At 41.9% G+C, this 13,512-nt stretch overlaps 1 protein-coding gene across 3 annotated transcripts in view; it reads left to right on the top strand.

Annotated features, from left to right (window-relative positions):
• GNAQ (G protein subunit alpha q) overlaps window positions 1-13,512 on the top strand; it is a 317,284-nt gene that overhangs the window by 203,127 nt on the left and 100,645 nt on the right. For all 3 annotated transcript variants that reach the window (XM_023243369.2, XM_019815794.3, XM_023243370.2), the window contains exon 3: window positions 9,525-9,679. In XM_023243369.2, coding sequence (XP_023099137.1) covers window positions 9,525-9,679 — 155 coding nt within the window. The remainder of the gene's footprint in view (window positions 1-9,524; window positions 9,680-13,512) is intronic.

The raw sequence follows: 13,512 nt of genomic DNA, 5'->3' as shown, positions 1-13,512 counted from the left end.
TTGCCCAAGATCCTGGGACTGGGAGCCTTTCGCTTTCGGTTCTGAGCACACTTTCTGAAGCCATAAAGGGCAGGTTTCACAGGGAATGTCCCAGAAAGATTACACCCGCTGGGAAGGACTCTGGCATCGCCGGGAACATCTGGGAATGCTTCATTAAGGAGCTTGTTCTTTTAATTTTTTGCAGCTTTGTTCGAAATTCTACCAAGCCAAGCAGGGGAAGCTTCTTTATCTGTCCCTCCTGTTGTGAAACAAAATAAAATCCCAAGCCAGCAGCAGCTTAGTCCTCTGGCTAATAAGATTGTAGGAGCACAGACATTGCAGAGAGCTAAAATGATTAGGTTTCTTCTGAGACATTATATGAGGAAATGAGCCACAGACATAATGTGATCTCAAAAATGAAGATGCTATGAATCCCTAAAGCAAGCATTTACCTATTATGCCAGAATAGGGGAGAATCCATCTGTTGGTTGTTTCGCTTGTATAAAATCAACCCCTGTCTGTTGGAAGTCGCAGTCTCTACGCAGTTCCTCAGAAGGTGATCCCTGAGAACAGCGTCCTATCAACTGACCTGAGAAGGGAGAAGCCACCGTGGCCCGGCAGGTCTGGGAGGTGCAGTAGTGTCTCCAACCCTGGCCTGTGCTCGTGGGTTTCTGGCACCATGACCTTATTAACAGTTCTGAGTTCTGCAGTACAGACATCCGTTTAACTTTTTGTAACCCTCATTCTCCACGGTTATCTGCCTTTGATCTTAGAACCCATTTTTTTCAAATAGCCATTGAAACCCGAAGTACCTAATGCTCCTTGAATATTCTTTGAAAGCAGCCTGAAAAGTTTACCTCATTATTTTTTATAAATATGCACATCTTAATCTCCCTTTCTAATTTCTTCTTGATCACTATTACTTTATGCAAAGTCTTGGAAAATAAGCCGGCTTTCACAGTATTTGTGACGTGTAGGTGTGTCACATTCATACTGTGACATTACCATCATAATCATGAAGTGACATTTCAGCTGTGCACAATTTTAATATCGCATCCTAAGATTTTACAGACCTGAGAGCAAAATTCTTTGTAATGGAACCATGTAATTAATCAGTCAACACTCTCTTTGGACTGATTCATATATATTATGTCATGCTGCATCAAGCATCTGACCTACAGTGTCATTGATAATGGTAATTAGGACATGGCAGACAGACATGAAAAAGGAAAATGATAAGCAGAGAACTCAACAGAAGAATATTTATACGGAATTTATGGTGGTAGAGCCAAGAAAGAGATTGAGTCCTTTAAAAGAAAAAAGAATATTTTAAACAAGAAGTATTTCCTCCACCAAGAAGGAATTCATTGTATTTTAGAATAGGCAGATACAGCCATTAGTGAAGCAAAATCAAAGGGAGAAATACATTTCCAGCAAATGTGTTTTAGGAAAGGCAGCATGCCTTATAGTCATTGATTGCCTTGGTGAACACGGTAATAGAGACTAAAGATAAAAATCTGTGATAAAAGAACAAGTTCAATAATGGGATAATAGGGGGGCCAGGGGGGCCCAGTCGGCTAAGCATCGGACTTCGGCTCAGGTCGTGATCTCATGGTTTGTGAGTTCGAGCCCCACATCGTGCTCTTTGCTGGCAGCACAGAGCCTGCTTCAGATTCTCTCTCTCTCTCTCTCTCACTCTGTCTCTCTGCCCCTCTCCCTTTCTCAAAAATAAATAAACATTAAATAATAATAATAATGGGATAATCAATTTGTAAAGTCTTAATGAAAGGAGAATAATATGTGACAGTCTAATAAACTTTCTTGTTCAGTATTTTATTATTTGGGACATTTTATTTCACACAGATTCTCTGCTTTGTCAGTGTCCAGTGCATTGCCTGACACATGATAGGTAAATGCTTGTTGAAATAATTACGGATGGCAATTATTTATTTATGGTAATTTTGAGATACCACAATATTTCACAGTAATCATATATATATATATATTTTAGGCATTTTACATTTCCTAACAGTCCTACAATGAGTTATTTTCCCATCTTCTAGATGGGAATACTGAGATTCAGGAAGCGTGAGTGATTGGCCTAAAGACACAGGGCTGGTGTGTGAGAATTAAGGCTGAAGTCTGGTTTGGTCTCAAAATTAAAATTCTTCCTCCTTCCACTCTGCTTCTCTGGATTACTCAGTGAAAAATTCAGTAGTCTCCATATGATACTGGTGCGAAGAGGAACGTGGGTGCTTAGCAAAGGAAAATCAGTACTAGCCCTGAAGGCTTCCGCACACAGGATGTATAATCTTCATCAGGGACCTCAAAAGGCTGTGTCACAGGAGCACCTGGGTGGCCCAGTCGGTTGAGCGTCCGACTCTTGATTTCGGCTCGGGTCACGATCTCGTGGTTTGTGGGATCAAACCCCACGTTGGGCTCCATGCTGATAGCTCAGGGCCTGCGTGAGATTCTCTCTCTTGCTCTCTCTGCCTCTCACCCACTCAAGCTTTCTCTTTCTCTCAAAAAAAAAAAAAAAACAAGTTTGCATCACGTAGTAATTTGTAATTTTGTTGAGCAACCAGTTGAATCCTAAGTGTGGAGAGGCTCTTCTGTGGGAGTGAGTCATTTGCCACGTGAACCCAGCCGGCAGGAGCTCGGTGTGACTTTGCTGTCCTTTGTCATTTATGCGGTAATGGTCATAAAAAGATTCATCCACCACAACTGTGGCCTGTGTGTAATGCACCTTAATGAAGGTCAGCTCTTTAAGTTGTGATGAAGTCAGAGAAGGTGAAGTGGTCTAAGAAATGATAGCTGTCATCCAAGTTTTCTGTAGGAAATGTTATGCTGAAAGGTGTTTACCAATTTGAGGACTCAGAGATCCAGGATTCAGTATGACCTCCAGAGTACTATTATGATGTGTTCTGTGCTATTTTTCCTTTTCTTTTGCTTTTTCTGTAACTGGTAGCTTTAGGTGTTAGGCTCTGCCTTTACGTATTTTAGGTGCATTCTGCCTCTTAAGCCTTCTAAGGTAAGTTCTGTTTCTACCCTCATTTGACAGATTGGGAACCAGAGGTTTAAAAGTGTTAAATAGCGTGCCCAGGGTCCCATCTGTTCACGCAGGGTGAAGGTGGGCTCACAACACAGCAATCTCATCCCAGAGTCCCTTATTTTACTCTGTGCTTCCTTAGAACAAAAGAAAATAAAACACAAAGCATGGGATGTCTTCCCCCCACACTTTATTTAGGAGTCTGCAGGGTTTTGTTTTGTTTTGTTTTGTTTTGTTTTGTTTTGTTTTTTAGAGTCAAATGTGAAAATGGAAATACGCACCAAGGAAAAACAAAAATGAGATGATTTGAGCCTTGGTTCAGAATTAAAACAGACTCTGACAGTGTTTCAGACTCTAATTCAGAGGTCTTTTGCTTGTGTTGGGCGCCCTTTCAAACAGAGCAGCCCTAATGAGCTGCTGAATGTTGTGTCTGAGAGCTTCCACAAATGTGGAAGTTACCATTTGGTTTTCTACTTCTGGGTTGTAGGAACCGGAATAAGTGCGACATTCTAGCCTAAAGCCACCCCCGAGCTGTTAATGGGTTTTTGAAAATCCTTCCAAAGTGATTATAAGGTCCTTTTTATGTCATCCGAAGGCTTGGCCTTTTGTGGGCAGGGCAAGACCCACGTTGGTGGGGACTCAGTTCCGCCTTCCCTTTGCCGAAGCCACCATGGAAATACCAACACGTCCAAGATTTACCTGAATTTTATGACCACCGAGTCGTGAAAACAAGACATTACCACATTGGCACATCTTGTGGTTTCCATGTGGTCTTTCCCTAGAATTCTGCCAGAGTTCCTAAGAGGAGCTACTTCGTCTTCACAGAGTTCCGCTAAGGCTGGCCACCAGCTGGCTAAGAACACTGAAAGCGAGCATTCATCATTAAATATTTCCAGTGTGTTCCACTGTAACTTGAAATGAAATAGAATTGTATTTTACATTCTGTTTGATGAACTCATACCTGTTTACTGTGTACAGAGTTCCAAACGAGCGCAGTAGTCCTCTGTAATTGTTATTTATATTATTAGAAATGAATTCTTTCCTTTTCATCATAGTTAGGCTTTTTCATTTATAATTATTTAATTTTGCATGATTGCTTGTGGTTTTCACTATTATTCACATTGGGCATTTGGACAAATAGAAGAAAACAAATAGAGTTCCTATTCTCACATAGCAAAAGAATATTATTAACGCATCCAGAATATTTTTTACAAAGGAAATTGAGAGGATTTACTTTCATTGGGGACATTTATAGAAGCAGTTTTAAGATTGTATGTGTATTTTGTAAAATGCTGTCATACTTTTAAATAACTTACGGAACTTCAGAGAACGTTCTTACATAAATGCAAATTACGGTTGATTATATTTGGATGTCATTTTCCCAAACAGCAAGGGTGGAATTAAACAATGAAGTCTAAGAGACAGTAAAGGTGACTTTGAGATTCTGATATGGGTCAAAGCCAAGTGGTGACCTGTGTTTTTTGAGAGTGATATTCTTTCATAGATGGTACACATTGACTTCTGAGTTAGGGTTCATAGTTGAGACTAGTATTGGAACTTTCTCAGAGGGGGAGGTTAGTTTGAATTAAGAGTCAGCATGAAACTTCCTCACTAGACTGGTGTTTTCACAGTTAAGAGAGAGTGCCATGTTGATTTTGTCCTCTGAGCCTTTGTTCATTTCTTCCTCCTCCCTGGAAGCATCGTGTGTCTTTATCTCCACCTGACAGCTAAATCCTGTCTTCTCTCTGACATGGCGTTTGATCTCCTCTGTCGGTGGTGAGTTCTGTTTGCTCAGTCCTTATGTAGCATTACTCGTGTACAGACTTACTGTGTTCTGTTCCTGAGGCGCTGGTTGGAAATAGTGAAATGTTGTTTCAGTACATGGTATGACATGCTCCTGGGTGCTGTATGCATCCTAGATGCATGTCCTCTATGTTTGTAATCATATTACTTGTGGCCGGATGAGTCCTTGATTTGGTCTAGTGGCATCATGTTATAGACAAGGAAAATGAAGTTCTAAAAGAAAGAACTGGGCTTTCTCCTAAGGGTCATGGCCAGTTAGCATTATGGGTAAAGCCAGGACTGGAAGATAGATGTCCTGGTTGCAAGATGGTGCAGTTTTTACTCTTCCTTCCTTGTATCCTTCATTCAGTAAATTTGTATTGAGCATCTCCCATGTGACAGGCACTCTGCCAGGTCCTGAGCAGTGTTGCGCGTGTCTCGCAACTTCTTCTGTGAACGGAGAGGAAGATACTAACAAATATCACACAAATAGATGTGCACCAGCCACCCCGATAAGTGTTGCTGAGGATTGTGCCCTTGTATGAGAGTAGTAACGGGTAATAGATTTCCTTGAGAAACTGACTTTGACCTGTAGCACCTGGCATTGTGTTTCTGTGTATTTTTTAAGCGCACTTAAATTAGACACATATTGGTTGTATGGGCCCCCAAAGAAATTAGAACCAATAAGCTACAGCCTGTTCCCTCATTGTATAGTCTAGAAGGGGGATAAGTCAAGATGTAACTATTGACATAAAGCAAAATATAGAAGTTCCGTGGTGCAAAGGATGCAAAGATAACTTTTTTGGAGGCGAAGCAAATGGAAATAACTTCCGGGGGGAGAGGCAGCATAGGATACAGCCCTGGAACAAGAGCTAAAGAGAGGAAGAGGGAAGGCATTCCAATGGTGAGTGAAAGCAAGCAGAGGTAGCCTGAGATAAGAAATGACAGGTCTGGCAATAGAAAACGGTGTCATTTTACAGCAGCAGGCTCTTGTGGAAAGTCACAACTATACGCTGTTGAGAATGTTGTCTTTTTTTTTTAATGCCCTGGCAGTCAGCTGAAATTAAGGATGGACATGCAAATATTCCCTCTCGTTCCTACTCCTGGAGCACATAACCCTGTGCTTTGTTGGGCTGCCATCTGTATGAACCATTTCCCCCCACCCCCTGAAAGAATTACATCTGGTTCTCTAATTGCTCTATTACCTAGCTTTCCATTGGGGTCCAGTAAACATTTAATCATAATAGTGAAAAGCGGCTGGTGTGTTGAAGGTCTTTTCTCTGGCAGAAGCTAACTTCTCTAGATGCTGAAACAGAACTTCTTCCAAATGACAAGACTGGCCCAGTATAGTGAGTATCAACAGCATTGAAGAAATAGTACGTATGCTAACTTGTGTTACCATGTAGCTTTTACCCCATTCAGAGTTTGGTCCCAACCATTTCTCCCTATGGATATATAAACGTTTGTCTAAATATTATTGTAGAAAAATACTGAAAATTACCTACTCATTAGCATGTGTTAACCAGTAACCAGCTACTGTGTTTTAGATTCTGTGCAGGACAGTGTTAGTGGTCAAGCTTATCAGGGAAGCCAATGAAAAAGCATCTTTTTTTTTTTAATGCTTGTTTATTTTTGAGAGAGAGAGGGGAGAGAGAGAGAGAGAGAGAGCCAGAGAGCGTGGGGGAAGGGCATAGAGAGAAGGAGGCACAGAATCCGAAGCACGCTCCAGGCTCTGAGCTGTCAGCACAGAGCCCATTGTGGGGCTCGAACTGGTGAACCGTGAGATCATGACCTGAGCTCAAGTCGGAATGCTTAACCAACTGAGCCACCCAGAAGAGCATCTCTTGGAACATATGTTGCAGTTGAATGGCCCCTGATGTAGCTCAGTCACAGATATGTTTTATTTATCTTGTATAGTGTTGCCAAGACCTAAAATTAGGGCTATTTCACAGAAAAGCCTAGATTTTTTTTTTTTTTTGGCTTCCTTGAAAAATTGAAAGATCAGGCAACAATGGGCCAACCTTGCCAATGGCAACAATTCGTTGGAGTTAAGGAGCAGCTGCCTTCTTTAATTAGGGAATATATTTGTGCCGCAGTTCCCATTACTCCCTATTGCCTGTATCCGGCCCATTGAGTCATTTCCCTGGCTTTCTGGCCCTTAAGAACATCTGTCAGTGACATCTGCTTTGGAATGATTGTTGCCTCTGTGAGCCTCTTCTCTTTAGCTTCCCGTAACAATTCCTGGCCAGCAAGGCAATTAATTATGATCAGAACAACTAGCATCTGCGAGCTTTGTAATCTGCAGTGGCCCTCAAACTTTTGCATGCATCAGAATCTTAAGACAGATTGTTGAGCCTCATTTCCAGAGTTTCAGATTCACAAGGTTTGAGGATCAGGGGATTTGGATTTCTGTCAAATTCCCACGGAACGCTGATGGTGTGCGGACCAGCTTCTGAGAATCACTGAGCTATAGTACTAGAACACAACACAAAACAACATGAGGCTGGTGGGACAGTATATGTTCCCCACCAGAAATAAAATGTGGAAAGGTTAAGTAACTTACCCAGGGTCATAAGAAGAAGTAGAGTCAGATTGAAAACCCTGTCTTTAGAGTATATCCAGCAGGAAGCCATGTTGTAGATCCCTGCTTCTGCACCCAGCTGCCCCACAAGATCCCCAGAATCCTCCAGAGAACCCTGTAATGCAGATGTAGCTGTAGGGGTTCTAATTTAAGATTATACCAAGGATGTGATCATTGTCCTATCTCTGGACACTGAGTTTGAACTTGCAGTGAGCACAGGCAGAGGCAAGGGTTGAAACCTGACTGTAGATCTCCCTGCGGAGGTATGAGACATACTTGCTGGGCAGGACCTGTGACTAAGAAAGGCTCGCCGGGAGTAGAACTGAGGAACAGGACTCCAGGCTGGCAAGATCGCTCGCTGCTGGGATAACAGAACAGATCGCCTGGACAGGGACTAGGTACAAAAGCAACTACAGGGATCTCTTTTCCAAGACTGGGGTCCAGAGCAGAGCTAGAACTTCTCGGTTACTAGATCTGTCAAGGTCAGAACAGAACTAACAAGAAAGGTGATTTCTTCAGTCTCGTCATTTTAGGCTTCTTAAAACCTTACTTAAGTCCAGATTAATCTAATGATATGGGGCCCTTCCCACTTGCAAGGGAAGGTAGGTAAAGTTGGGGAACCAGACAGGGTCTCACATGGATTAAACTGATTTTTTTTTGAAATATATTAAAACTCCATCTGCTTAAAACCCTTTGAAATGAATAATTAGGTCACCGTGTGATCATGATAAGCCATCCACTAACCTAGTTTGTAAGTTTGTATTTCTGCAAGTAAGAGTGTAAATGTATTATCAGCTACCTACCTCCAGTCTCCAAGGCAGTTATATTTATATGTATGTATAATTTGCATACATATATTGATATAATGTAATTAAATGAATATACTATATATATAGTATATATGGATGGATGTGAGCAGGGTTTTTATTTTGACAGGGATTTTAGGCAGTGGTATATTCTGGGTTGACTGTACCACATTTTGATTTCACTCTTATTGAAAACATTTTTTGTTTTATTTTTGTTAAGATTTTATTATTTATTTTTGAGAGAGAGAAGAGAGAGAGCGTGAGCAGGGAGGGACAGAGAGAGGGAGACGCAGAATCCAAAGCAGGCCCCCAGGCTCTGGGCTGTGCACAGAGCCTGATGCGGGACTTGAACTCACGGACCATGAGACCATGACCTGAGCCGAAGTTGGAAGCCCAATCGACTAAGCCATTAGTCATTTTTGACTGAAAACATTTTTTTAAAATTTAAATGCTTTTATTTGTTTTTGGAAGAGAGAGAGAGAGAGAATGGAGGAGGGACTGGCAGCAGGGGTGGGGGGCAGGGGACAGAGGATCCTAGCCGGGCTCTATGCTGACAGCTGGAGCTTACGAATAGCAAGATCATGTCCTGAGCTGAAGTCAGGATGCCTAACCGACTGAGCCACCCAGGCGCCCCTCAAAAACCTTTTTAAAATCTCCTTACCTTTTTCCTACTAAATGTTGTAATGAAAATAACAAAGTCCTTTCTCCTTGTTAAAAAGTTGAATAGAATTCTCAGTCTGATAATGTTGATAAGGCATGTATGAAATAAAGATTCTGGAAGTCAAGGTGTGTTGGAATGGAGGGGGAGTGGTTACTGTGTTTCACATTAAATCATTGATAATAATTGTTTTTCTGGGGGTTTTATATCCTATCTTGAAAGGGAATGATAGAAATTAAACCTTATTAGCTGAAGAGTCTGATTAAGTTTATGCTAAGACGTAAACTCAAGGGCTGAGTGTATTATGTGTTTGATTATAATGAACTATAAATACAGAGGGCATAATTATTCCTGTTCTTTGCTTTAGGATTATGATAATCACCAGAAATGATCATATGTGTAGCATGACATCCTCATTGTTCTGATGGGAAGCTGAACACTGTTTTCCTCTAATCAACATTATGTAGCCTCCAGGTTTACTGTAGAGGGAAAGATTTGGGACTGGATTCTCTGTAAGGAAAAAAGAAATGAAGCATTGCTTTTTGATAAACCAGGTTGAAAATGAGCACATGAAGGAAAACCTCAGTTGTGCGCAGTGTGACGTGCAAACCAAAGGCAGTTTTCAGTGACAGCGAGATTAAAACTGCTGTATTTGTTTGTTTTCAACAGGCTCATGCACAATTAGTTCGAGAAGTCGATGTGGAGAAGGTGTCTGCTTTCGAGAATCCATACGTAGATGCAATAAAGAGTTTATGGAATGATCCTGGAATCCAGGAATGCTATGATAGACGACGAGAATATCAGTTGTCTGACTCTACCAAATAGTGAGTATTCATCAAGGAGGCCCCTTGGATCTTTCTCTTTAGTTTCGTGTGCTCTGCAGCGATAACTTCTGTATTCTTGCACTTGTATTCGGTATCTGCCTCAAACTCCAGTTAGGAAGTACAGATGTTAAACCTGTGCCAACCTCATACATTTAGACTCTTCTAAGGGACAGACTGGCATCGTGAGTCAGAGAGAGTATTTCTTGTACTGTTTTCCATTTGAAAACCAAACTGAAAACTCAAGGAATCTGAATTTACCCACCCATTGCTTCCCCCAAATTGCAGACCAGCAATACTCAGACGCGTACTCCATTGTGATTTGAAATCCTGTAATGATAACTTTTCATACAAATTTCTGATCCTTTTGTCATGTGCCAGAAAACACGTACACACATTAAAAACCCCAAACAAATACTCTCGATTATGCCTTCTCACACATCACACTTCCTAGTTTCTAGTTTCCAGACACAGAACCTTGACTGCTCTCGGGGAACCACTGTTATGTTGATGGACAGGTTTGCCTTTGCATGAAAATTGCGTGCGAGTCTAATTTTGCATGCATTCCAAAATTATTTGGTGAGCTGTCAATCAAAATCACGTGTCCTGGGAGAGATTTGCATCCTAGAGAGATTTGTTAGTTCTCTAGATTAAATCTCGCCCAACAGAAAGAAAGTGAAGATCTGGCAATTGTTGGATTAATGTAATCAATGTAGTCAGCAATCTAGATAATCAGGCGCCTGAAAAATGGACTTTTTGTAGTATTTAGCCAGATTTCTGTCTCCATTAATTATGTTAACCCAGGCTTCGCTTCTTGCTGTTGGTTCCGGGCGGACAGAAGAATGGATGGAAAAAAGTCCACAGCCTCAGGCCAGTTCATATGAAGTGACCCACTGGATGAGAGCAGGACCCTGGGGAAAATGAGGAGCCCCACAGGCTGGTTGGCATCACACATGGTGCCTGGAAGATCCAAGAGCTGATCAGTTCTGTTTTCTCAATATAGTAGATCACGTTTCGACTTTGATTCTAGGCATTTGCGTAAGATCAGTTACGATTCAGGTCAGCCACAGAAATGTGGCCTGGTCACAGCAGTGCTTGTATTCCTATGGTAAATTTGCATTACGTAATTCTAGAACGTGGCATAGAAGGCTCATGATCCCCATGTCCGTCGTGTTTTAACTAGTGTTAATCCCCTGGTGTGCCTGTGGAATGTGTGCTTTCCTCATTCCTTATTTTCTCTTTCCTTCTTCCACACCTTCATCTCACTGCCCTTCTGTCGCTTCTCTTCCACTCGCTGCCTGCCTGCCTGCCTTCGCCCCTCGTCCCTCCCTCCCGCCCTCCCTCCGGAACCTTTACTGTGTAAGTTTCTGTGAGTGCAGAGATGAGAGATGCAGTCAGCTCTTGTCTCTTCCAAATTCTGCCCCCTCAACCTTTGACCAGCTGTCTTTCTCTTACTTCCTGCCCCCTCTGTCCTTATGTTTGCTTTGCCATTTCAGATTTCATCTATCTCCCCATGGTGCTGTTGTGTTTTATCCCTTGTTCCCTGTTCCTGCTCAGTATGTCTCCTCCTATCTGCTTGCTTGCCCTCCACCCTCATCTGTCATTCTCGAGTTCTCCTGTCACTCCTCTCCACTTCTCACTGTGCTGCCGTGATGCCTCTCCTGACCCTTAGTAAGGAATGAATCCCCCGTTACCAAGTTCTTTTTACTAATAAATCCTCCAGTCTCTCATCGCCTCTAACCCCGATCTGTTAACTTTTATCATAAATCCCGTCTCTCCCCCTTCTCACCTGTTCTAGTCTTTACCCATGTGTAACTTTTCTCCCTACAGAGAGGTCTTGCCATTAGGGCATCAGGGCAGCAGTGTCGAATGATTATGTGCTTACCAAGGTCAGGGTTCCCCCTTAGGAAATGATTTTGCCTCTGCTCTGGGAATAGACCCTGTGAGTGATTCCTGTGTGCACCGAGGACACCTGTATCAGCTGCTGCACATATATTCCTTGAAACAAGGCTCTACACCTTGTCTGGTGACATTCCTTAGCTTAGATTTGTGGATTTCTAGACAGGTGCCCGTTAGTTAGTACAATAAGAGGACATGGCAACATCTGCTATTTTAAGGAAAGAGCTATTTAAGACCATTTCTTGAACCTCCTGTTAGCACTGTGATTTTGGGAAAGCCGCTGTCTGAGAATCCTGTTGTATAGGCTGCGTGAACCATAGAAACATGCCTTTGGACACATCCCTTATGCTGGAGTCAGACAGACATGTGGGGGCAGCTGGGGCAGGCTGATCTAAATTCCTTCAAATGATTATTCTTTAAACAGTTCTATTTTCCCCTAATGGCGATGTGGAGAAGCTGATTTTCTGTACTAGATAGATAGATAGATAGATAGATAGATAGATAGATAGATGTGGGTTTATGTGTATGCACATACACCTAATTCTTTTTTAACCATATTTGTGTGCAGAAGTAAGAAAGTAAATTATCACAGATCCTTACATACCCACATTTCAGGATCTATCTCTTTAAAAAAAAAAGGACATTTCCCCACATAGTAAATAATACTGTATTACACCTAAAATTAATCGTCAGTCCTTTTTGTCATTATACCCAGTTCACAGTCCCACTTCCCAAATTCTTCCAAGATGTCCTATAGAGTAGGTCGGTTTTAGGACTACACGTTGCGTTGGTTTATATGTCCCTTAGGCTCTCGTGATCTAGTAGAGGCCTGTATGCATTTCACTGGCATGTTGAAGAGATTAGCCTGATTGCCTTATGTAGTATGAATTAACTTGCTCCGTTGTCTCTTGAATTTACTGTAAGCTGGAAATTACATTTAAAGACTTGATTCGATTCAAGCTAATTGTGAGTAAATTGCATTTTAAGAGATGTTGTTTGCCCATCATGGGCGCAGCTAAGGCTCCCCACGGTATTAGGGCGCTGACGCCCTCCCTTATAAAGTTCTATTTTTCCTTTTGCCACCAAAAGCAATCTGTGTGGTGTTATTTTGTCACTGGGTGATCTCTCGTTCCCCATCAACTCTTCACTTAATGGCTTCCATTCCATTTGATAAGTCTTGTGTGATTTAATGCTTCCCTTAGGATTTGGAAAAGAGTACATTTTCTACTTTTATCATTTGGTCCACATTGGTATTCTTCTGTGAAATACAAGGCTGTTTCCTTGGCTGGTGCTATTTGATTATCTTTTTTTTTTTTTTTAATTTTTTTTTTCAACGTTTATTTATTTATTTTGGGACAGAGAGAGACAGAGCATGAACGGGGGAGGGGCAGAGAGAGAGGGAGACACAGAATCGGAAACAGGCTCCAGGCTCTGAGCCATCAGCCCAGAGCCTGACGCGGGGCTCGAACTCACGGACCGCGAGATCGTGACCTGGCTGAAGTCGGACGCTTAACCGACTGCGCCACCCAGGCGCCCCTTTTTTTTTTTTTTTTTTTTTTTTTTTTTTTTTCAACCTGTATGTTTTAAATTTTTTTTTTTTTGACATTTATTTATTTTTGGGACAGAGAGAGACAGAGCATAAACGGGGGAGGGGCAGAGAGAGAGGGAGACACAGAATCGGAAACAGGCTCCAGGCTCTGAGCCATCAGCCCAGAGCCTGACGCGGGGCTCGAACTCACGGACCGCGAGATCGTGACCTGGCTGAAGTCGGACGCTTAACCGACTACGCCACCCAGGCGCCCCTATTTGATTATCTTTTAACAAATTTTCTACTAAAAAGTATATGTTTCCATCTTTTTGTTACAGTATCTTGTTCTATAGACTAAATAGATGGTGACTATACAACTTACCATTCCAATGAGGACATTTTGAGAAGG

The sequence above is a fragment of the Felis catus genome, chromosome D4, assembly GCF_018350175.1.
Source record: "Felis catus isolate Fca126 chromosome D4, F.catus_Fca126_mat1.0, whole genome shotgun sequence".
Lineage (NCBI taxonomy): Eukaryota > Metazoa > Chordata > Mammalia > Carnivora > Felidae > Felis > Felis catus.
This window is presented reverse-complemented; position numbering and strand designations above follow the sequence as displayed.